Raw genomic sequence first — 25052 nt, forward strand, 5'->3', positions numbered from 1 at the left:
AGAGAGGTAAAGAACCCCAAGATCACTGTGGCTGAGCTCCAGAGATGCAGTAGGGAGATTGGATAAAGTTCTATAAAGTCATCTATCACTGCAGCCCTCCACCAGCCGGGCCTTTATGGCAGAGTGGTCTGACGGAAGCCTCTCCTCAGTGCAACACATATGAAAGCCCGCATAGAGTTTACTAAAAAACACATGAAGGACTCCCAGACTATGAGAAATAAGATTCTCTGGTCTGATGAGATGAAGATAGAACTTTTTGGTGATAATTCTAAGTGGTATGTGTAGAGAAAATCAGGCACTGCTCGTCTCCTGCCTAATACAATCCCAACAGTGAAGCATGGTGGAGGCAGCATCATGCTATGGGGGTGTTTTTCAGCTGCAGGGACAGGACGACTGGTTGTCATTGAAGGAAACATGAATGCGGCCAAGTACAGAGATATCCTGGATGAAAACCTCTTCCAGAGTGCTCTGGACCTCAGACTTGGCTGAAGGTTCACTTTCCAACAAGACAATGACCCTAAGCACACAGCTAAAATAACAAAGGAGTTTCTTCAGAACAACTCTGTGACCATTCCTGACCGGCCCAGCCAGAGCCCTGACCTAAATCCAAATGATTATCCCTGGTGAGACCTGAAAATGACGTCCACCAACGATCAGCATCCAACCTGACAGAACTGGAGAGGATCTGCAAGGAAGAATGGCCGAGGATCCCCAAATCCAGGGGTGAAAAACTTGCTGCATCATTCCCAAGAAGACTCATGGCTGAACTAGCTCAAAAGGGGCTTCTACTCAATACTGAGCAAAGGGTCTGAAAACTTATGACCATGTGATTTCAGTTTTTCTTTTTTATTAAATTTGAAAAAAAACAAAATGTAGAAATTTTTGCAGTCAAGATGTGGTGCAGAGTGTACATTAATGAGGAAAAAAATGAACTTTATAGAACTTACCAAATGGCTGCAATGAAACAAAGAGTGACACATTTAAGGGGGTCTGAATACTTTCAGTGCCCACTGTAAGTGCCAGTCTCTATACAACGGCCCTCCCCTCATACAGTGCCAGGCTCTGGACAACGGACCTCCCAACGCGGCCTCCCTCCGATGCGGCCTCCCCCGATGCGGCTTCTCCCAATGCGGCCACCTCCGATGCAGCTTCTCCCAATGAGGCCACCACCGATGCAGCTTCTCCCAATGCGGCCTCCCCCGATGCGGCTTTTCCCAATGCGGCCTCCCCCGATGCAGCTTCTCCCAATGTGGCCTCCCCAGATGCGGCTTCTCCCAAATGGGCCTCCCCCGATGCGGCCACCGGTGCCGCCTCCCCCAATGTGGCCACCGATGCCGCCTCCCCCAATGTGGCCTCCCCCGATGCCGGCTTCTCCCAATGCGGCCACCACCGATGCAGCCTCCCCTGATGCAGCTTCTTCCAATGAGGCCTCCCCCGATGCGGCTTCTCCCAATGCAGCCACCACCGATGAAGCTTCTCCCAATGCAGCCTCCCCCGATGCGGCCACCGATGCGGCCTCCCCCAATGTGGCCTCCCCCAATGTGGCTTCTCCCAATGCGGCCACCACCGATGCGGCTTCTCCCAATGAGGCCTCCCCCGATGCAGCTTCTCCCAATGAGGCCTCCCCCAATGTGGCCTCCCCCGATGCAGCTTCTCCCAATGAGGCCTCCCCCGATGCAGACGGCAGGAGTACTAGCAGTGTCCATGCTAGGAGTGATGCTCTCACCTGTACAGCTGACGCTCCTGGAGCTGAAATACAAGGAGACATGGACATCAGCGATCAAACCCAACACCTCATTGCTGCCTACAGGGATCAGCGGGAGATGCCTCACATATCTGGGCAGAGCAGACAATGGCAGCAGTCATGAACCCCCCTCCTCCCAGAGAAAGACCCCAGCATGACACACAGCTCCAAACCCGCAGCACAGACACAGCGTGAGATGTGAGAATCCTAGTTACCTGCAGTCTCCACTAGAGGGCGCTCCCACTATACAGTTATAATGGAGGTCTATGTGCAGAGTGAATGCAGTAACTCATCAGCTCCTCCTAGTGCTGGCTGCGCGTACTGCGAGTATCTACTCACCGATCCATGTATGGACAGCAACCCCGATATCACATCGCTGGCCAGGTAATCCGCCACCGACCTGCAGGAGGAAAGGCCGTATGTACACAGTGACAGCAGAATCGTGAGCGCAGCTCCGGAGTATAATACAGGATTAGTAATGTATGTACACAGTGACAGCAGAATCGTGAGCGCAGCTCCGGAGTATAATACAGGATCAGTAATGTATGTACACAGTGACAGCAGAATCGTGAGCGCAGCTCCGGAGTATAATACAGGATTAGTAATGTATGTACACAGTGACAGCAGAATCGTGAGCGCAGCTCCGGAGTATAATACAGGATCAGTAATGTATGTACACAGTGACAGCAGAATCGTGAGCGCAGCTCCGGAGTATAATACAGGATCAGTAATGTATGTACACAGTGACAGCAGAATCGTGAGCGCAGCTCCGGAGTATAATATGGGATCAGTAATGTATGTACACAGTGACAGCAGAATCGTGAGCACAGCTCCGGAGTATAATACAGGATCAGTAATGTATGTACACAGTGACAGCAGAATCGTGAGCGCAGCTCCGGAGTATAATACAGGATCAGTAATGTATGTACACAGTGACAGCAGAATCGTGAGCGCAGCTCCAGAGTATAATACAGGATCAGTAATGTATGTACACAGTGACAGCAGAATCGTGAGCGCAGCTCCGGAGTATAATACAGGATCAGTAATGTATGTACACAGTGACAGCAGAATCGTGAGCGCAGCTCCGGAGTATAATATGGGATCAGTAATGTATGTACACAGTGACAGCAGAATCGTGAGCACAGCTCCGGAGTATAATACAGGATCAGTAATGTATGTACACAGTGACAGCAGAATCGTGAGCGCAGCTCCGGAGTATAATACAGGATGAGTAATGTATGTACACAGTGACAGCAGAATCGTGAGCGCAGCTCCGGAGTATAATACAGGATCAGTAATGTATGTACACAGTGACAGCAGAATCGTGAGCGCAGCTCCGGAGTATAATACAGGATCAGTAATGTATGTACACAGTGACAGCAGAATCGTGAGCGCAGCTCCGGAGTATAATACAGGATCAGTAATGTATGTACACAGTGACAGCAGAATCGTGAGCGCAGCTCTGGAGTATAATATGGGATCAGTAATGTATGTACACAGTGACAGCAGAATCGTGAGCGCAGCTCCGGAGTATAATACAGGATGAGTAATGTATGTACACAGTGACAGCAGAATCGTGAGCGCAGCTCCGGAGTATAATACAGGATCAGTAATGTATGTACACAGTGACAGCAGAATCGTGAGCGCAGCTCCGGAGTATAATACAGGATCAGTAATGTATGTACACAGTGACAGCAGAATCGTGAGCGCAGCTCCGGAGTATAATACAGGATCAGTAATGTATGTACACAGTGACAGCAGAATCGTGAGCGCAGCTCTGGAGTATAATATGGGATCAGTAATGTATGTACACAGTGACAGCAGAATCGTGAGCACAGCTCCGGAGTATAATACAGGATCAGTAATGTATGTACACAGTGTCAGCAGAATCGTGAGCACAGCTCCGGAGTATAATACAGGATCAGTAATGTATGTACACAGTGACAGCAGAATCGTAAGCGCAGCTCCGGAGTATAATACAGGATCAGTAATGTATGTACACAGTGACAGCAGAATCGTGAGCGCAGCTCCGGGGTATAATACAGGATCAGTAATGTATGTACACAGTGACAGCAGAATCGTGAGTGCAGCTCCGGAGTATAATACAGGATGGGATTGCTGGGTATATGTGAACTTTCCCAGATTCAGGGAAGGCTTTACAATGATACTATCACCCGTCCCTCCCTGGCTCGGCCTCGTGGATCCAGCGCAGGCTGCTCCGGTTGTCGGAACAAGGACAAGACGTGAGGACAGACTAGAGCCGGTGACAGGAGATCGGGACGCCATTGTTCCAGCACCTAACATTCTTGTGCACCATCCCTCCTCCTGCCATGTTGTGGGGTCGGGTGCAGGCCCATATGTCTCCTGTGCAGTGTTAGTGCGCCCCCCCCAGGACGGATGGAATAAAGACGATTACCCCACGTTCTCCTACCTGTCGTTCTGGACGGCCAGCTTGTACAGGGCATGGGTGATTTCTGCACAAGCCAAGATGGCCCCATGGCGGGTGTGCAGGTCTGTGCCGGTGGTCAGCGGCAGGAGTCTGGGCAGGACTGCAAAACATCACATCTCATCACTTCACCTGGGACATTGTCAGGGGCAGGCTCCGAGCGTGGACGTCAGGGGCAGGCTCCGAGCGTGAACGTCAGGGGCAGGCTCCGAGCGTGGACGTCAGGGGCAGGCTCCGAGCGTGGACGTCAGGGGCAGGCTCCGAGCGTGGACGTCAGGGGCAGGCTCCGAGCGTGGACGTCAGGGGCAGGCTCCGAGCGTGGACGTCAGGGGCAGGCTCCGAGCGTGGACGTCAGGGGCAGGCTCCGAGCGTGGACGTCAGGGGCAGGCTCCGAGCGTGGACGTCAGGGGCAGGCTCCGAGCGTGGACGTCAGGGGCAGGCTCCGAGCGTGGACGTCAGGGGCAGGCTCCGAGCGTGGACGTCAGGGGCAGGCTCCGAGCGTGGACGTCAGGGGCAGGCTCCGAGCGTGGACGTCAGGGGCAGGCTCCGAGCGTGGACGTCAGGGGCAGGCTCCGAGCGTGGACGTCAGGGGCAGGCTCCGAGCGTGGACGTCAGGGGCAGGCTCCGAGCGTGGACGTCAGGGGCAGGCTCCGAGCGTGGACGTCAGGGGCAGGCTCCGAGCGTGGACGTCAGGGGCAGGCTCCGAGCGTGGACGTCAGGGGCAGGCTCCGAGCGTGGACGTCAGGGGCAGGCTCCGAGCGTGGACGTCAGGGGCAGGCTCCGAGCGTGGACGTCAGGGGCAGGCTCCGAGCGTGGACGTCAGGGGCAGGCTCCGAGCGTGGACGTCAGGGGCAGGCTCCGAGCGTGGACGTCAGGGGCAGGCTCCGAGCGTGGACGTCAGGGGCAGGCTCCGAGCGCGGATGTCAGAGGGCAGGCTCCGAGTGAGGACGTCAGAGGGCATGCACCGAGTGTGGACGTCAGGGGCAGGCTCCGAGCGTGGACGTCAGGGGCAGGCTCCGAGCGTGGACGTCAGGGGCAGGCTCCGAGCGTGGACGTCAGGGGCAGGCTACGAGCGTGGACGTCAGGGGCAGGCTCCGAGCGTGGACGTCAGGGGCAGGCTCCGAGCGTGGACGTCAGGGGCAGGCTCCGAGCGTGGACGTCAGGGGCAGGCTCCGAGCGTGGACGTCAGGGGCAGGCTCCGAGCGTGGACGTCAGGGGCAGGCTCCGAGTGTGGACGTCAGGGGCAGGCTACGAGCGCTGATGTCAGAGGGCAGGCTCCAAGTGTGGACTTCAGAGGGCAGGCTCCGAGTGTGGACGTCAGAGGGCAGGCTCAGAGTGAGGATGTCAGGGGCAGGCTCTGAGCGCTGATGTCAGAGGGCAGGCTCTGAGCGTGGACGTCAGGGGCAGGCTCCGAGCGCGGATGTCAGAGGGCAGGCTCCGAGTGAGGACGTCAGAGGGCATGCACCGTGTGTGGACGTCAGAGGGCAGGCTCTGAGCGCTGATGTCAGAGGGCAGGCTCCGAGCGTGGACGTCAGGGAGCAGACTAAGAGCCTGGATGTCAGGGGCAGGCTCTGAGCGTGGACGTCAGGGACAGGCTCTGAGCGCGGATGTCAGAGGGCAGGCTCTGAGCGTGGACGTCAGGGGGCAGACTAAGAGCGTGGACGTCAGGGACAGGCTCTGAGCGCGGATGTCAGAGGGCAGGCTCTGAGCGTGGACGTCAGGGGGCAGACTAAGAGCGTGGATGTCAGGGGCAGGCTCTCCGCTCCGAGAGAGTCAATATGGCGCAAAAGTATCTTACCAGACTTGGTCATGTACTCCGAGGCGACCGGCGTGAGGTTGTGCAGAGCTTTGGTAGACAGCTCCCGGATCACTCTGAAACGAGAGAGCGAGCGTTACCGTCATTGGGCAGAACCGGGTGACAACCTCTGCAGTGCTGGCCATACTGGTTGTCAGCCGCCTCTTCCCCTAACCAGGACAATGCAGGATTTACAGCAGTTTCTGCAGATCAGGGACACAATGGCCTCTTTGATGTCGGATCTAGAAGATTACAGCCGTGGTGACAGTGAAGAAAGCGTCCGGACGTGGAGACAATAGAGAGGGAAGCGGCGGATTACTGGAGGGATCACGTGGACGGCACTCGCCAGGCTTTATGGGGGATCGGCCATTAGTGACTCCTCACACAGGGCCCAGGCGACACAGCGCTCAGTTCTGGGCTCAGGGCCGGACCCAGCGGTATCGGGGGCCCAACACGGAGGAGGTCACGGTACCAGGCTATCCCCACACAACACAGAGGGGTCCCGGACCTCTCGCAGACTGACAGTGAGACCCGGCTGTGCCCCGCAGGCTGACAGTGAGACCTGGCCGTGCCACGCAGGCTGACAGTGAGACCTGGCTGTGCCCCGCAGGCTGGCAGTGTAACCTGGCCATGCCCCGCAGGCTGACAGTGTGACCCGGCCGTGCCCCGCAGGCTGACAGTGTGACCCGGCCGTGCCCCGCAGGCTGACAGTTTGGCCCGGCCGTGCCCCGCAGGCTGACAGTTTGGCCCGGCTGTGCCCCGCAGGCTGACGGTGTGACCCGGCCTTGCCCCGAAGGCTGACAGTGAGACCTGGCTGTGCCCCGCAGGCTGGCAGTGTAACCTGGCCGTGCCCCGCAAGCTGACAGTGTGGCCCGGCTGTGCCCCGCAGGCGCCTTTGTGTGGCCACATTGTTCATTGTGTGAAGCGCGTTGCTGGTGGCGGTGATATTTTTTTCTGCTCCACCTGTTCGTCTGGTTCGTGTTGACACATACGCAGGTGAGGACCCCAGAGGACGGCTGCAACTCGGGTGACAACAGGCGTCATTCCAGAGAGATGCAACAGGGGGCGATCAGCTATATGGATATCGCCACAGAGACTGCCTGCACTGACACACTGGAACAAAGTGTCAGCACAGGAGCAGGACAGCTGGATCAGGATGTACCCCCGCTGGCTCTGACTGTCCTGGGTGGGTGTGCCCCCGCCGGCCGCCTCTGACTGTCCCCGGTGGATGTGCCCCCGCCGGCCGCCTCTGACCGTCCCCAGTGGATGTGCCCCCGCCGGCCGCCTCTGACTGTCCCGGGTGGATGTGCCCCTGCCGGCTGCCTCTGACTGTCCCCGGTGGATGTGCCCCCGCCGGCTGCCTCTGACTGTCCCCGGTGGATGTGCCCCCGCCGGCTGCCTCTGACTGTCCCCGGTGGATGTGCCCCAGCCGCCTCTGACTGTCCCCGGTGGATGTGCCCCCGCCGTCCGCCTCTGACTGTCCCCGGTGGATGTGCCCCCGCCGGCTGCCTCTGACTGTCCCCGGTGGATGTGCCCCCGCCGGCTGCCTCTGACTGTCCCCGGTGGATGTGCCCCCGCCGGCCGCCTCTGACTGTCCCCGGTGGATGTGCCCCCGCCGGCTACCTCTGACTGTCCCCGGTGGATGTGCCCCCGCCGGCTGCCTCTGACTGTCCCCGGTGGATGTGCCCCCGCCGGCTCTGACTACACAGGAGGCAGCGAGTTACTGTAAACAGTCAGTGTGTGCACATAACACGGGGCCCGGGGGCAGAGATCTCGCAGGCACCGGATCGCTCTGGCACACGGGGAGACGTACGGCCTCCAGTGCAGCTGAGGATCCCGCGAGTTGTCACAATAAACAGGGCGACCTGCCGGCACACGCCGAGGCCCCGCTGCCTCCACATGAGAATCTAGGTCACAATACTCCAATAATCCAGCACTGGGCCGGATCTGACACACGGCCTCCCATATCTGGACTAGTGGATGCCGGATTATCAGAACACTTACTGGTCCCAGTGATTGATCTTCAGCTCCACCAGGTGATCGATCATGGAGGTGGTGTACTGCGGGAACCCGGCCACGAACACGCTGCCAACAGGAGCACAAGTCCATTAGTCCGGCATCTGATAGTCCGGAAGTACGGCGGCACATAATCCAGAGACAATCCGGAATATCCGATAATCCACAACCCACCACACCATGCCGGAGTAAAGGAATTACTCAGCTTAGCTCATGGATACAGGGAGTCCGATGACCCGGAAATCCCGGCCCCTCAGCACATTCACCTGATGTTTAGGAAGCAGTTTGCCCGATTTCCAACGGCAAAGTAGTCGGCGGTTGTCAGGATGTCGATGCCATGCGGAAATGTTCCCTGTGGGGGGGAGGGAGACAAAAGGAAAAAAGTCAGCGGTGCCCCCCACTGAGCAGGGTGCGGCCCCCACTGTCACCCAGCTCTCCACACCACCAGAATTTCCACTGGTGAACCAGAAGGCCCAGGATGAGCAGCTGCACATAATGATGGAGGTGGTGAGGAGACGGGCACACCGGGGGTTAATAGTGATGGCCGTGTCTGTGACCGTACCTGTCGCCCCACATTCTCCTGGAAGGCGGCCTGCGGAGGACAAAGAGAGAGGTGAGACACCGAGAGGAGGACCCCAACTTCACCGGCAGGGGGACACCAACAACTACCAACAGGGCTGCACAGAAGCCACCAGCAAAGAAGAAGGGCCAGAGAAAATCTCTGCACCGATACACTGTACCGAACCATCAGCTGTGAGACATCAGTGCGGACAATCCTCTGTATGGGATCACCTGCACCGATACACTGTGACGACCCATCAGCTGTGAGACATCAGTGCGGACAGTCCTCTGTATGGGATCACCTGCACCGATACACTGTGACGACCCATCAGCTGTGAGACATCAGTGCGGACAATCCTCTGTATGGGATCACCTGCACCGATACACTGTGACGACCCATCAGCTGTGAGACATCAGTGCGGACAATGCTCTGTATGGGATCACCTGCACCGATACACTGTGACGACCCATCAGCTGTGAGACATCAGTGCGGACAGTCCTCTGTATGGGATCACCTGCACCGATACACTGTGACGACCCATCAGCTGTGAGACATCAGTGCGGACAATCCTCTGTATGGGATCACCTGCACCGATACACTGTGACGACCCATCAGCTGTGAGACATCAGTGCGGACAATCCTCTGTATGGGATCACCTGCACCGATACACTGTGACGACACATCAGCTGTGAGACATCAGTGCGGACAATCCTCTGTATGGGATCACCTGCACCGATACACTGTGACGATATCCGGGTGCGGTCAGTGAAGGGCCGCGTGCGGTCAGTGAAGGGCCGCGTGCGGTCAGTGAAGGGCCGCGTGCGGTCAGTGAAGGGCCGCGTGCGGTCAGTGAAGGGCCGCGTGCGGTCAGTGAAGGGCAGCGTGCGGTCAGTGAAGGGCTGCGTGCGGTCAGTGAAGGGCTGCGTGCGGTCAGTGAAGGGCTGCGTGCGGTCAGTGAAGGGCTGCGTGCGGTCAGTGAAGGGCTGCGTGCGGTCAGTGAAGGGCGGCGTGCGGTCAGTGAAGGGCCGCGTGCGGTCAGTGAAGGGCCGCGTGCGGTCAGTGAAGGGCCGCGTGCGGTCAGTGAAGGGCCGCGTGCGGTCAGTGAAGGGCCGCGTGCGGTCAGTGAAGGGCCGCGTGCGGTCAGTGAAGGGCCGCGTGCGGTCAGTGAAGGGCCGCGTGCGGTCAGTGAAGGGCCGCGTGCGGTCAGTGAAGGGCTGCGTGCGGTCAGTGAAGGGCTGCGTGCGGTCAGTGAAGGGCTGCGTGCGGTCAGTGAAGGGCTGCGTGCGGTCAGTGAAGGGCTGCGTGCGGTCAGTGAAGGGCTGCGTGCGGTCAGTGAAGGGCTGCATGTTGGGCAGCTCTTACCGAGGCGGCTCGTCTGCAGTTCACATCCCGATCAAAGATGGCAGCGATGATCAGCGCACTGTAAGACAAAGGGGAAAAGGTGAATATACATGATGGGGGTCGTAGTCATCTTTGAATAGGAACATGAGACCCCGGATTTTCCAAGTCATTGGTACAGTGACCACTACTGAGCGTCATTCAGCTTTCCCAGACCCCTGCAGACAAGGCTCAGATACCCAGCTTTCCCAGGTCCCTGCAGATGAGGACCAGATCACTAGCTTTCCAAGTCCTCAGCAGACAAGTCCCAGATCCCCCAAGGGTCATGCATTACGCGAAGATTAACCAATCAGGATCCTAGAAAAGTTGGGTAATTGCCAATATGGTTACCATTTCTCAAAGGTATTAGTACTCTGCTTTCTAAGGCCTCTGAAGGGCAAATTGTCCTAAATCAGAAAAAATAAGGATAATGCAAGAGAAGGCAGATCTGCCATTCAGGAGCCTTGGAAAGCTGGGTGACAAGCAAGGTGTCTGCCAGAGTAACCCTCAGGGGAATCCCGCCAATGTGTATTGATTTATCAGTGCCTGGTGCAGTACTGGCGGCCATGTGCTGGTCACCCAGCTTTCCCAGGAGCAGAGAGACGCGGCCGGGCTCTGCTGTTCCTCCTCCATCAAACAGGATTTTGGAGCTTTTGTTGTGTCAGTTTCTGTGATACTCCGCGAGTCGGGTCTGCAAGTCGTGGCTTGTCCTCTGTCACCACGCCTGCCGGGATCAGCAACACCCCCCCTGGGGCTGACAGCACGTCCTGTGCCGAGGAGACCGGCAACTCACCGACTACTCCCCCCAACATCCCCGCCTGCCGGGATCAGCAACACCCCCTGGGGCTGACAGCACGTCCTGTGCCCAGGAAACCGGGCGCTCACCGACTACTCCCCCCAACATCCTCGCCTGCTGAAAAGCACACAGACTACTGCAAGGAGCAAAGAGTCCCAGGCAATACTGCATGAACACCTGTCCTGGACTACGACCTGTCTCTGACAATCACCTGAAATGGCTGATAACAGGGAGTAATAGATTGTAGTCCCCTCCCCCAGTAATGGCTGATAACAGAGAGTAATAGATTGCAGCCTCCTCGCCTGCAGTGCCGTGGCTGGAGGTGCCACCATAAGCCATAGCTCCGGGCCTCACATCTCCCGGCTGTAGGACGAGCCCCGCGGCATCTAATCTCACAGTGCAGCCGCCACACCCGCCGCCTCCTCCTGCCACAGACAGCGCGCAGGGGGAGAGGGATGTGCGGTCGTCCTGTACACTGCTCCAGCACTTCACCTGTGTACAGGACACCCAGTATGAGTGACACTGTCTGCTGAGATACAGCATGTATCTAACCCTATCATGTGTGACCAGTGGTGTAGCCAGCGATGGGGGCAAGACAACTACTTAGCGCCCCCTAACCACTCGCCAAGTCCTTATGACCAGTGCTGCACCTCTCTGATCCCCGATCACACGGACTGTAAGAAATACTGAGGTCTTTACACTTTTCCCTACTGTTACTTTTCTTTTTGGCTAAAATTGAACATTACATTTTAAAAATTAAAACCTCTAGCTCCTCTTCCCCGTCTCTGTCTGCCTCCGGCTCCTCTTCCCCGTCTCTGTCTGCCTCCGGCTCCTCTTCCCCGTCTCTGTCTGCCTCCGGCTCCTCTTCCCCGTCTCTGTCTGCCTCCGGCTCCTCTTCCCCGTCTCTGTCTGCCTCCGGCTCCTCTTCCCCGTCTCTGTCTGCCTCCGGCTCCTCTTCCCCGTCTCTGTCTGCCTCCGGCTCCGTCTGCCTCCGGCTCCTCCTCCCCGTCTCTGTCTGCCTCCGGCTCCTCCTCCCCGTCTCTGTCTGCCTCCGGCTCCTCCTCCCCGTCTCTGTCTGCCTCCGGCTCCTCCTCCCCGTCTCTGTCTGCCTCCGGCTCATCTATCCCGTCTCTGTCTGCCTCGGGCTCATCTACCCCGTCTCTGTCTGCCTCGGGCTCATCTACCCTGTCTCTGTCTGTCCCTGGCTCCTCTTCCCCCTAGATCCTCCTCCCAGCCTCTGTCTGCATCTAGCTCCTCCTTCCCGTCTCCCTCTAGCTCCTCCTCGCAGCCTGTCTGCCTCTAGCTCCTCCTCGCAGCCTGTCTGCCTCTAGCTCCTCCTTCCTGTCTCCCTCTAGCTCCTCCTCCCAGCCTGTCTCCCTCTAGATCCTCCTCCCAGCCTCGGTCTGCCTCTAGCTCCTCCTCCCAGCCTCGGGCTGCCTCTAGCTCCTCCTCCCAGCCTCGGGCTGCCTCTAGCTCCTCCTCCCAGCCTCGGGCTGCCTCTAGCTCCTCCTCCCAGCCTCGGGCTGCCTCTAGCTCCTCCTCCCAGCCTCGGGCTGCCTCTAGCTCCTCCTCCCAGCCTCGGGCTGCCTCTAGCTCCTCCTCCCAGCCTCGGGCTGCCTCTAGCTCCTCCTCCCAGCCTCGGGCTGCCTCTAGCTCCTCCTCCCAGCCTCGGGCTGCCTCTAGCTCCTCCTCCCAGCCTCGGGCTGCCTCTAGCTCCTCCTCCCAGCCTCGGGCTGCCTCTAGCTCCTCCTCCCAGCCTCGGGCTGCCTCTAGCTCCTCCTCCCAGCCTCGGGCTGCCTCTAGCTCCTCCTCCCAGCCTCGGGCTGCCTCTAGCTCCTCCTCCCAGCCTCGGGCTGCCTCTAGCTTCTCCTCCCAGCCTCGGTCTGCCTCTAGCTCCACCTCCCAGCCTCTGTCTCCCTCTAGCTGCTCCTCCCAGCCTCTGTCTCCCTCTAGCTGCTCCTCCCAGCCTCTGTCTCCCTCTAGCTGCTCCTCCCAGCCTCTGTCTCCCTCTAGCTGCTCCTCCCAGCCTCTGTCTCCCTCTAGCTGCTCCTCCCAGCCTCTGTCTCCCTCTAGCTGCTCCTCCCAGCCTCTGTCTCCCTCTAGCTGCTCCTCCCAGCCTCTGTCTCCCTCTAGCTGCTCCTCCCAGCCTCTGCCTCTAGCTCCTCCTCCCAGCCCTGTCTGCCTCCGGCTCCTCTTCCCCATCTGTCTGCCTCCGGCTCATCTTCCCTGTCTCTGCCTCCGCCTCATCTTCTCCGTCCGTCGGCCTCATCCTCCCCATCTCTCTCTGCCTCCAACACCTCTTCCCTGTCTTTGTCTGCCTCTAGCTCCTCCTCCCAGCCTGTCTGCCTCTAGCTCCTCCTTCCTGTCTCCCTCTAGATCCTCCTCCCAGCCTCTGTCTGCCTTTAGCGCCTCTTCCCAGCCTCTAGCTCCTCCTCCCAGCCTCTCTCCCTCTAACTCCTCCTCCCAGCCTCGGTCTGCCTTTAGCTCCTCCTCGCAGCCTATCTGCCTCTAGCTCCTCCTCCCAGCCTGTCTCCCTCTAGCTCCTCCTCCCAGCCTGTCTCCCTCTAGATCCTCCTCCCAGCCTGTCTGCCTTTAGTGCCTCTTCCCAGCCTCGATCTGCCTCTAGCTCTTCCTCGCAGCCTCTGTTTGACTCTAGCTCCTCCTCCCAGCCTGTCTGCTTCTAGCTTCTCCCAGCCTCTGTCTGCCTCTAGCTCCTCCTCCCAGCCTGTCTGCCTCTAACTCCTCTTTCCCGTCTCCCTCTAGCTCCTCCTCCCAGCCTGTCTGCCTCTAGCTTCCCCATCACAGCCTCTGTCTGCCTCTAGCTCCTCCTCGCAGCCTGCCTCTAGCTCATCCTCCCACCTCGGTCTGCCTCTAGCTCCTCTTCCCAGCCTCGGTCTGCCTCTAGCTCCTCCTCTCAGCCTAGGTCTGCCTCTAGCTCCTCCTCCTAGCCTCGGTCTGCCTCTAGCTCCTCCTCCTAGCCTCGGTCTGCCTCTAGCTCCTCCTCCCAGCCTCGGTCTCCCTCTAGCTCCTCCTCCCAGCCTCGGTCTGCCTCTAGCTCCTCCCAGCCTCGGTCTCCCTCTAGCTCCTCCTCCCAGCCTCGGTCTCCCTCTAGCTGCTCCTCCCAGCCTCTGTCTCCCTCTAGCTGCTCCTCCCAGCCTCTGTCTCCCTCTAGCTGCTCCTCCCAGCCTCTGTCTCCCTCTAGCTCCTCCTCCCAGCCTGTCTCCCTCTAGCTCCTCCTCCCAGCCTCTGTGCCTCTAGCTCCTCCTCCCAGCCTCTGTCTGCCTCTAGCTCCTCCTCCCAGCCTCTGTCTCCCTCTAGCTCCTGCTCCCAGCCTCTGTCTCCCTCTAGCTCCTCCTCCCAGCCTCTGTCTCCCTCTAGCTCCTCCTCCCAGCCTCTGTCTCCCTCTAGCTCCTCCTCCCAGCCTCTGTCTCCCTCTAGCTCCTCCTCCCAGCCTGTCTGCTTCTAGCTCCTCCCCAGTCTCTAGCTCCTCCTTGAGTGCAGACTGTACAGATTTTCCTGTGAGTGCTCAGGCCAGGAGGAGGAGGAGGAATCAGCCTCTGATTGGATCCATTATCGCCTCTGATTGTCCAGTGTAATATTTCTAAGATAAAACCACCGGAGCCTCTGAGCCTCCACTCGGAGCCCGATGATTGCCCCGTATTGTGCCTGTGACCTCTCCCGTCTCGTGCGTGGCTCCTCCGCTGCAGCCATCTCCGTGAGTGGCTCCTCCGCTCATTGCTCCTCCGGCACCGCCATCTCCGTACAGGTCATACAGTAAAGCCCGGTGCAGGGAGTGGCGGCACACCCTGGGAATGTGGACGCTGTGAGGCCTCTAAGCCTCGCCAGTGATTCACGGCCTCTAATCTGGCTATAAAGCAAGAGGACGTCAGACACGAGGAGCCAGCGCCGGATCATAGAGCCTCATAGTGGAGGCTTGTCAGCCCGGACCCCCATGTATTCTCTAGATACCGTACTCCAGATAGCTGGGGGTCCGACAGGCAGTGCCCCTCCTATACCACACATCACAGCATACACTACTGATATAGGGCGTCCTCTGCCCCATGGCAATCCTTCCGACTCATGCACAGGTCCCGACACCTCTACGGCTACGGGGATCCTAACGACTCAAATCACCAAGAAGTGTGACCCAGAGCAACGAGCAAGAAGGTTTGTCATAGGGACGCAGGCGCAGCAGGTAACGGATATGGTAAAGGTGGGGACACTTACTTTGCAATGCGATTCACAAACGGTTTCATCTCCAGGGGGTCGTAGGCGCGAGCGAAGGCCCAGCACACGTAGCAGGCGGCGTCCCGGACGTTGGAGCCCACGCTGCAGGCGCCTCGCTTCTCGTCGTACACCAGGGCCTTCAGGATGACGGGGACGACTGCGGAGGAGACGACCGGGGTCAACCAGGGGGGAAAAGACAAAAATGGGTGAGCGGTCCGAAAACCACAATAATCTCTACAAAATGAGAGGAGCCGATGCAGAGACCCCAACAATTGCTTCAAAGGGAGAGGGGTCCGATGCCAAGACCACAACAATCACTACAAAGGGAGAGGGGCCCGATGCCGAGTCCCCAACTATCGCTACAAAGGGAGAGGGGCCCGATGCAGACACCCCAACTATCGCCAGAAAGGGAGAGGGGCCCAATGTCAAGACACCAAAAATCACTACAAAGAGAGGGGTCCGATGTCTGGGACCCCAACTATCACTACAATGGGAGAGGAGTCTGGTGCCGAGACCCCAACTATCGCTACAAAAGGGAGAGGGGCCCAATGTCGAGAGCCCAACTATCACTACAAAGGAAAAGGGGCCTGATGCTCAGACCCCAACAATCACTACAAAGGGAGAGGGGTCCGATGCCGAGACCACAACAATCACTACAAAGTGAGAGGGGCCCGATGCCGAGACCCCAACAATCGCTACAAAGGGAGAGGGGCCCAAAGTCAAAAGCCCAACTATCACTACAAAGGGAGAGGAATCCGGTGCCGAGACCCCAACTATCGCTACAAAATGGAGAGGGGCCCAATGTCGAGAGCCCAACTATCACTACAAAGGAAAAGGGGCCCGATGCTCAGACCCCAACAATCACTACAAAGGGAGAGGGTTCCGGGATTTCAACAATCGCTACAAAGGGAGAGGGGTCCGATGCCAAGATCACAACAATCACTACAAAGGGAGAGGGGTCCGGTGCCGAGGCCCCAACTATCGCTACAAAGAGAGAGGGGCCCAATGTCGAGACCTCAACAATCACTACAAAGAGAGAGGGGTCTGACGTATGGGACCCCAACTATCACTACAATGGGAGAGGGGTCAGATGCCGAGACAACAATCACTACAAAGGGAGAGGGGCCTGATGCCGAGACCCCAACAATCGCTACAAAGGGAGAGGGGTCCGGTGCCGAGACCCCAACTATCGCTACAAAAGGGAGAGGAGCCCAATGTCGAGAGCCCAACTATCACTACAAAGAGAGGGGTCTGATGCCTGGGATCCCAATTATCACTACAAAGGGAGAGGGGTCCGGTGCCGAAACCCCAACTATCGCTACAAAAGGGAGAGGGGCCCAATGTCGAGAGCCCAACTATCACTACAAAGGAAAAGGGGCCCGATGCTCAGACCCCAACAATCACTACAAAGGGAGAGGGGCCCGATGCCGAGACCCCAACAATCGCGACAAAAGGGAGAGAGCCCGATGCCGAGACCACAACAATCGCTACAAAGGGAGAGGGGCCCGATGCTGAGAGCCCAACTATCACTACAAAGGGAGAGGGGTCCAGTGCCGAGACCCCCAACTATCGCTACAAAGGAAAAGGGGCCCGATGCCCTGACCCCACCTATCGCTACAAAGGAAAAGCGGCCCGATGCCTTGACCCCAACAATCACTACAAAAGGTAGAGGGGTCTGATGCCTGGGACCCCAACAAATACTACAAAGGTAGAGGGGTCCGGTGCCTCGACCCCAACAATCACTACAAAAGGGAGAGGGGCCCGATGCCGAGACCCCAACAATCGCTACAAAGGGAGAGGGGTCCGGTGCCGAGACCCCAACTATCGCTACAAAAGGGAGAGGGGCCCAATGTCGAGAGCCCAACTATCACTACAAAGAGAGGGGTCTGATGCCTGGGATCCCAACTATCACTACAAAGGGAGAGGGGTCCGGTGCCGAGACCCCAACTATCGCTACAAAAGGGAGAGGGGCCCAATGTCGAGAGCCCAACTATCACTACAAAGGAAAAGGGGCCCGATGCTCAGACCCCAACAATCACTACAAAGGGAGAGGGGCCCGATGCCGAGACCCCAACAATCACTACAAAGGGAGAGGGGCCCGATGCCGAGACCCCAACAATCGCTACAAAAGGGAGAGGGGCCCGATGCCGAGAGCCCAACTATCACTACAAAGGGAGAGGGGACCAGTGCCGAGAGCCCAACTAACACTACAAATGGAGAGGGGTCCAGTGCCGAGACCCCCAACTATCGCTACAAAGGAAAAGGGGCCCGATGCCCTGACCCCAACTATCGCTACAAAGGAAATGGGGCCCAATGCCTTGACCCCAACAATCACTACAAAAGGTAGAGGGGTCTGATGCCTTGACCCCAACAATCACTACAAAGGTAGAGGGGGTCCGGTGCCTCGACCCCAACAATCACAACAAAGGGAGAGGGGCCCAATGCCGAGACCCCAACAATCACTACGAAGGGAGAGGGGTCCGGTGCTGAGACCCCAACAATCACAAGAAAGGGAGAGGGGTCCGGTGCAGAGACCCCAACAATCACTACAAAGGGAGTAGGTCCGCTTCTGGGACCCCAACAATCACTACAAAGGAAGAGGGGTCCGATGCCGAATCCCCTCCCCTCGCTCTCCGTTTTAGGTACACAGCTCTTCTCCATTTTATGCATTCAGACCTGAAACCACCACACTGACAGCTGGGGGTCCCAGACTTAGTTCAGGGGGCACACTGTCTGCGATGGTGGGGTGCACCCCCCTCCCTCGTCTACACAGAAGAGGCCAATGGGGTTCTCAGGAAACACAAGTGGTGGATAAGTTGGAGCTGAAAACCTACAAGGCTACCATTACAGGTGGAGTTGTCACCCAGCTCTGCTCCCGTCCCGGGTGCCTGCCGGTGACAGGTGCCTGCAGCTGTCGGCGCTCCCTGAGGTGCGTGGAGACGGCACATACGCGGCGGCCGTCGCTGCGCTCCATTGTGCAGAACAATGCAGCGGTGTGAGGCTTGTTTGTCTCCACTGACTATTCAGGATTAACTTGTAAATTCCAGCGCAGCCGTCCTGAGCGGCTGCACACAATGGGCGCACTTGTGGGCTCTGCAGGCAGCGCCCCGGGGCTTCCTCTTGGCAGGTGTGCGCGATGAATGACGGAGCCTGAGCACGGAGCTGTGTCCTCGCAGTGCGCCGCTCACGGCCCGCAGTAATGTGTAGCCTGTGGGCACAACTGAAGCCTCATAACTGAAAGCCTCATTCCCAGGCGAGATTCTGCGGTGGCGCAGACTGCGGGCATCAGAACAATGCCCCCATACACACCACGAGCAGCCCAACTGGTTCCTGGTGTCAGAAGAAACATGGCTGCACCGCCAGCAGTGGCTGAAATCAAGCTCACCGGCTGTGGCAGGGAAAAGTCTGGGGATAAGGACACGACGGGGGTACCCATAAAACCTGCCATTACATCACGACCCTCTGATACGTATCGATGTTCACGCGGCTTTAAAAATGGATGACGTGCTGAGCGTACAACCGGAGCGAGCGGCTACACGGCCAAGGATGGGAGCCAATGGGCGCTTGTGAGCCAACTATGGGTCATCTGGAGCTAAGGTTGGGAGCTCTCAAACTAACGACGGGTCCTCTGGAAATAAGGATGGGAGCTTGCAAGCTAACGATGGGTCCTCTGGAGCTAAGGTTGGGAGTTTGCAAGCAAACGATGGGTCCTCTGGAGCTAAGGTTGGGAGCTTGCAAGCTAACAATTGGTCCTCTTGAAATAAAGTTGGGAGCTTGCAAGTTAACAATGGGTCCTCTGGAAATAAGGTTGGGAGCTTGCAAGTTAAAGATGGGTCCTCTGGGCTAAGGTTGAGAGCTTGCAAGCTAACGATGGGTCCTCTGGAGCTAAGGTTGGGAGCTTGCAAGCTAACAATTGGTCCTCTTGAAATAAAGTTGGGAGCTTGCAAGCTAACGATGGGTCCCTTGGAAATTAGGTTTCGAGATTGCACCCCAACAATGGTTTCTTTGAGCTAACATTGCATGGTTGCAAGCTAACTGCTGCCTGTGAGATAACGATGGGTTATCTGGGGCTAATGTTAGGTGCTTGTGAACTAACGACGGGTTCCCTTGGGTCAACGTTGAGTGATTGTGAGCCAACAATGGGTTCTCTAGAGCCAATGGCGGCTTGTGATCCAACGATGAGTTCTGTGGGGCTAACTTGAGCCAACGATGGCTTCTCTAGAGCCAATGGTGGCTTGTGATCTAACAATGGGATCTCTGGAGCTAATGTTAGGTGCTTGCGAACTAATGATGGGTTCTCTTGAGCTCACGGCGGCTTGTGATCTAACCATGGGTTCTCTGGGGCTAAAGTAGAGGTGCTGGCGAGTTAACAATAAGTTCCCTTGAGCTAACAGTTGGTTAAGATAACGTTAGGTGCTTGCGAGCTAAAAGCTGCTTGTGATCCAAAGATAGGTTCCTTTTAGATAACGTTGGGTGCTTGTGAGCTAATGATGGGTTCTCTTCAGCTAACATTGGATGCTAGCGACACAATGGGTTCTCTATAGCCAACAGCAGCTTCTGAGGTAATGATGGGTTCTCTCGGGCTAACGTTGAGTGCTTTAAAGCCAATGATGGGTTTCATAGGAAACATTGGGTGCTTATGAGATAACCATGGGTTCACTTGACCTAACGCTGGGCTCTCTTGAGCCAACGTGTGTTTACGAGTTCTCAATGTATTCTTGTAAGCAAAAGTTGGACGCTTGCGAGCTATCATTGGGTTCTCAAGCTATCACTGAGCCCTAGTGAGCCAATGGTAGGTTCTCTAGGGCTAACATTGGATGCTTGAGAGCCAAAGATGTGTTCCCTTGAACTAACGTTCAGTGCTTACAAGCTAAAGATAGGTTTTCTTCAGCTAACATTGGATGCTTGTGGACTAACGATTGGTACTCTGGGGCTAACGTCCGGTGCTTGCAAACTAACTATGGGTTCCCTTGAGCCAACGTCTGTTTTACGAGCTCTCAATGTATTCTTTTAAGCCAACGTTGGGTGATTTTGAGCTATCGATGGGTTCTGTAGCCAACGATAGGTTCTCTTGAGCCGACATTGTCCCTTGTGAATCATTGTATGGCTTAGCTGGGCAGCATCCAAAGCTGGCACCAACAATGGAGGGGCACATCAGCAGTATGAAAAGGTGCAGAGAGAGGCTACTCAGATCTGTGCCAAAAGACACACTAACGAGAGGAAATTTATTTTTTAGGACTGAAAAACTTGTAAAGAATCAAAATTCATAGTGACCCCATGAAAATAAGCTCCAGGTCAGAGGGGGTGAAGAATCCAGGATGCAACGGGATGGAAAAAAGGCCCTCAAATGTCCCACGATACACAGTGTCCACAGTCAGCAAGAACATCAGGGGTTAATGGAGGAGTGGACACCAGAACCGAAAAGTGAAGATATTTACTTATAGATACAGAGATGGGAAGATCGTCACGCCACTCACTCATCATCCGTCCAGCCGGTTATACATGTATCCAGGGGCCAAGTACTCACAGAAGGAGGAAGCCCAACATACAGTACAGGACAGAACTACAGCGACAACCGGGGGAGGGTGCACCAGCTGCATGTACTACCTCCTGTATAATACTCCAGAGCTGCACTCACTATTCTGCTGGTGCAGTCACTGTGTACATACATTACATAACTGACCCTCAGTTACATCCTGTATTATACCCCAGAGCTGCACTCACTATTCTGCTGGTGCAGTCACTGTGTACATACATTACATTACTGATCCTGAGTTACATCCTGTATTACACCCAAGAGCTGCACTCACTATTCTGCTGGTGCAGTCAGTGTACATACATTACATTACTGATCCTGCGTTACATCCTGTATTGTACTCCAGAGCTGCACTCACTATTCTGCTGGTGCAGTCACTGTGTACATACATTACATTACTGATCATGAGTTACATCTCCTGTATTATACCCCAGAGCTGCACTCACTATTCTGCTTGTGCAGTCACTGTGTACATACATTACTGATCCTGAGTTACATCCTGTATTATACTCCAGAGCTGCACTCACTATTCTGCTGGTGCAGTCACTGTGTACATACATTACATTACTGATCCTGAGTTACATCCTGTATTATACCCCAGAGCTGTACTCACTATTCTGCTGGTGCAGTCACTGTGTACATACATTACATTACTGATCCTGAGTTACATCCTGTATTATAACCCAGAGCTGCACTCACTATTCTGCTGGTGTAGTCACTGTGTACATACATTACATTACTGATCCTGAGTTACATCCTGTATTATACCCCAGAGCTGCACTCACTATTCTGCTGGTGCAGTCACTGTGTACATACATTACATTACTGATCCCTAGTTACATCCTGTATTATACTCCAGAGCTGCACTCACTATTCTGCTGGGTCAGTCACTGTGTACATACATTACTGACCCTGAGTTACATCCTGTATTATACTCCAGAGCTGCACTCACTATTCTGCTGGTGCAGTCACTGTGTACATACATTACATTACTGATCCTGAGTTACATCCTGTATTATACCCCAGAGCTGCACTCACTATTCTGCTGGTGCAGTCACTGTGTACATACATTACATTACTGACCCTGAGTTACATCCTGTATTATACCCCAGAGCTGCACTCACTATTCTGCTGGTGCAGTCACTGTGTACATACATTACATTACTGATCCTGAGTTACATCCTGTATTATACCTCAGAGCTGCACTCACTATTCTGCTGGTGCAGTCACTGTGTACATACATTACATTACTGATCCTGAGTTACATCCTGTATTATACCCCAGAGCTGCACTCACTATTCTGCTGGTGCAGTCACTGTGTACATACATTGCATTACTGATCCTGAGTTACATCCTGTATTATACCCCAGAGCTGCCCTCACTATTCTGCTGGTGCAGTCACTGTGTACATACATTACATTACTGATCCTGAGTTACATCCTGTATTATACTCCAGAGCTGCACTCACTATTCTGCTGGTGCAGTCACCGTGCTCGCCCCCGGAGCAGGACACCGCAGGCTCAGGGTAGATGAACCAGTTCCTCCGCTCCTCTGATCCCCCATTGTCAGTGCGGTATGCGGTCGCTCGGTGACTACTGACACTGCCACCCTTCTCTCCAGCGCAGGCTTTCTGCCAGGTGAGAATTATTTCCAAGGTGATCTTGAGCCGACTCCATGAGAAAATCTCACTGCAAATAATGGGAGGAATGAAGAAATCCTTCTCCCCAAGAGCAGAACTCACCTTAAAGGGCAACTCCTCAAAACTGTAAGTACAAATGAGGCTTTATTAAAAGTGTGGACATGGAAGAGTTAACTGCTCTGAGCTAATGCCTGAATGACGAAACCGGTTGACATTTTTTAAGCCCAGAGGCCATCACAAAGCAACCTGCACCAACAATACCGAGAAGGAGGGCAACAAAGTGTCACCTCCAGCTCCAAGAAACCGAACAGGCACTGAAGGAACAGCAAATTCTGGAAATGTCTCTACAGATACGTGGGATGTATGACAGGTGACGAAGGAACCCAGATCTACCACCCCTACACAGAAGACCGTCCTAATATATACTGCCCTATATGTACAATATAGCTACTATAATACAGTCCCTATATACAAGACCATACTAATATATACTGCCCTATATGTACAATATAGCTACTATAATACAGTCCCTATATACAAGACCATACTAATATATACTGCCCTATATGTACAATATAGCTACTATAATACAGTCCCTATATACAAGACCATACTAATATATACTGCATATATGTACAATATAGCTACTATAATACTGCTCCTATGTACAAGAATATAACTACTATAATACTGCTCCTATGTACAAGAATATAACTACTATAATACTGCTCCTATGTACAAGAATATAACTACTATAATACTGCTCCTATGTACAAGAATATAACTACTATAATACTGCTCCTATGTACAAGAATATAACTACTATAATACTGCCCCATGTACAAAAATGTAACTACTATAATACTGCTCCTATGTACAAGAATATAACTACTATAATACTGCTCCTATGTACATGAATATCACTACTATAATACTGCTCCTATGTACAAGAATATAATTACTATAATACTGCCCCTATGTACAAGAATATAACTACTATAATACTGCTCCTATGTACAAGAATATAACTACTATAATACTGCCTCCTATGTACATGAATATCACTACTATAATACTGCTCCTATGTACAAGAATATAATTACTATAATACTGCCCCTATGTACAAGAATATAACTACTATAATACTGCCCCTATGTGCAAGAATATAACTACTATAATACTGCTCCTATATACAAGAATATAACTACTATAATACTGCTCCTATGTACAAGAATATAACTACTATAATACTGCTCCTATGTACAAGAATATAACTACTATAATACTGCCCCTATGTATAAGAATATAACTACTATAATACACATTGAGTAATTATAACCGCAGTATAGCGGGTGTATTTCGATATTTGGTGGGAGTAACTTCCCCAAACTTTCAGAGTAATATTGTAAATCGTTTTCAGTATGTGGGGTAAACGTTTTTTGCTGGTTCTGCCTTCGATGTAAGAAGAATGCAGATGAGCAGCTATCACCCCGAGCTTCACATACTGCACACTCCAGGAAAGTACCTGAAACGCGGTGTGCACATTCTACAAATACCTGCTGTTGTGTGTACGGACCGCGGTGCCGGGAGACAAGGAGCCTGGGAGTAGAAAAATGCTACACAGAGGGGTTGTTCATTTCATAAACAAATCTAAAGATCTAACACTTATTACAGCTGAAGATTTGTTACAATGTTTTCCTGTCTGTGAGCTGACCAGCCTGGAATGTAGCCGGATATATATCATCAAGCGGTCATGTCAGAAGAGATTATCTAGGCTGCTCATGAGTCTAGCTGTCAGAGCACTGCCTAGACTAAAACATTGTAACAAACCCTCAGCTGTGAGGGGCAGGTTTATTGTATGACATGGGTGATTTGGGCATTTTTCATCTAGAAGACCTGCTTATACCTTGTGGAGCTGCAGGTGTAGAGCTTAGTGGGTGTTCCCTATCAAGCTGCTTGCATTGTTCTACCTTGATTGCCAGCATCTCCTCTCTCTCACATTAGAGCTGCAGGTTCAGATCTCAGTGGGCATTCCCTATGGAGCTGCTCACCAATCCGCTTTTTGTCCTAATGTTCTACCCTGTGTGTCTAAGTCCTTCTCTCCCTCTTCCACTCTGGAGCTCCAGAGAATCCTGGGCATCCCCTATAGACCTGGTTGCTGAAACCTACTACTCTTCTCCTAATATTTTACCTTATGTGTCCGTATGTTTGTTTCTTTCCCACTACTGTAAGGCTACGTTCACATTTGCGTTGTTGGGCGCAGCGTCGGCGACGCGACCAACAACGCATGTACACAACGCAGCGTTTTGCGACGCATGCGTTGTCATAAGATCCTACAGATCGGGAATTTAGGCGCAGGGAAAACGCTACAAGTAGCGTCCCCTGCGCCCTGTCTTGTGCGTCTATATGACGCATGCGTCGTAAAACGCATACAGGCGCATGTCCATGCTCCCCCCCATGTTAAAGATAGGGGCGCATGACGCATGCGTCGCCGACGCTGCGCCCAACAACGCAAATGTGAACGTAGCCTAAAACTGCAAGTTCAGGGCTTAGTGGTTTTCCCTTTAACCTTCTTGCATTGTTCTTCCTAGTTTGATCGCATCTTTTTTCTCCCACTGTAGAGCTGCAGGTTCAGAGCTCAGTGGGCATTACCTGTGGAGCTGCTCACTTCACTATCCTCCCTTCTGCTAATGTTCCACCCTGTTTGTCTTTATGTTCCTCCCCATCCCACTGTGGAGCTTCAGCTCCAGTGCTTAGTGGGCATCCCCAATGGAAATGCTCGCTCAAACCTATTACCCTTCGCTTAATATTTTACCTAGTTTTTATATGTCCTCCTTTCTCTCCCACTGTAGAGCTGCAGGTTCAGAACTCAGTGGGCATCCCCAATTAAGTTTCTCACTTAAACTCCCACCTT

The 25052-nt window shown here is 54.6% G+C and overlaps 1 protein-coding gene across 1 annotated transcript in view; it reads right to left on the reverse strand.

Annotated features, from left to right (window-relative positions):
- Positions 1–25052, reverse strand: part of TBCD (tubulin folding cofactor D) — a 109769-nt gene that overhangs the window by 25100 nt on the left and 59617 nt on the right. Inside the window, exons 15-23 of the mRNA XM_077254573.1 lie at positions 14964–15120; positions 9926–9983; positions 8564–8593; positions 8268–8353; positions 7990–8070; positions 5989–6062; positions 4176–4293; positions 2084–2144; positions 1727–1749 (exon numbers count right to left, since the gene is read on the reverse strand). Coding sequence (XP_077110688.1) covers positions 1727–1749; positions 2084–2144; positions 4176–4293; positions 5989–6062; positions 7990–8070; positions 8268–8353; positions 8564–8593; positions 9926–9983; positions 14964–15120 — 688 coding nt within the window. The remainder of the gene's footprint in view (positions 1–1726; positions 1750–2083; positions 2145–4175; positions 4294–5988; positions 6063–7989; positions 8071–8267; positions 8354–8563; positions 8594–9925; positions 9984–14963; positions 15121–25052) is intronic.

Source organism: Ranitomeya variabilis, chromosome 4 (assembly GCF_051348905.1).
Source record: "Ranitomeya variabilis isolate aRanVar5 chromosome 4, aRanVar5.hap1, whole genome shotgun sequence".
NCBI classification, from domain to species: Eukaryota; Metazoa; Chordata; class Amphibia; order Anura; family Dendrobatidae; genus Ranitomeya; species Ranitomeya variabilis.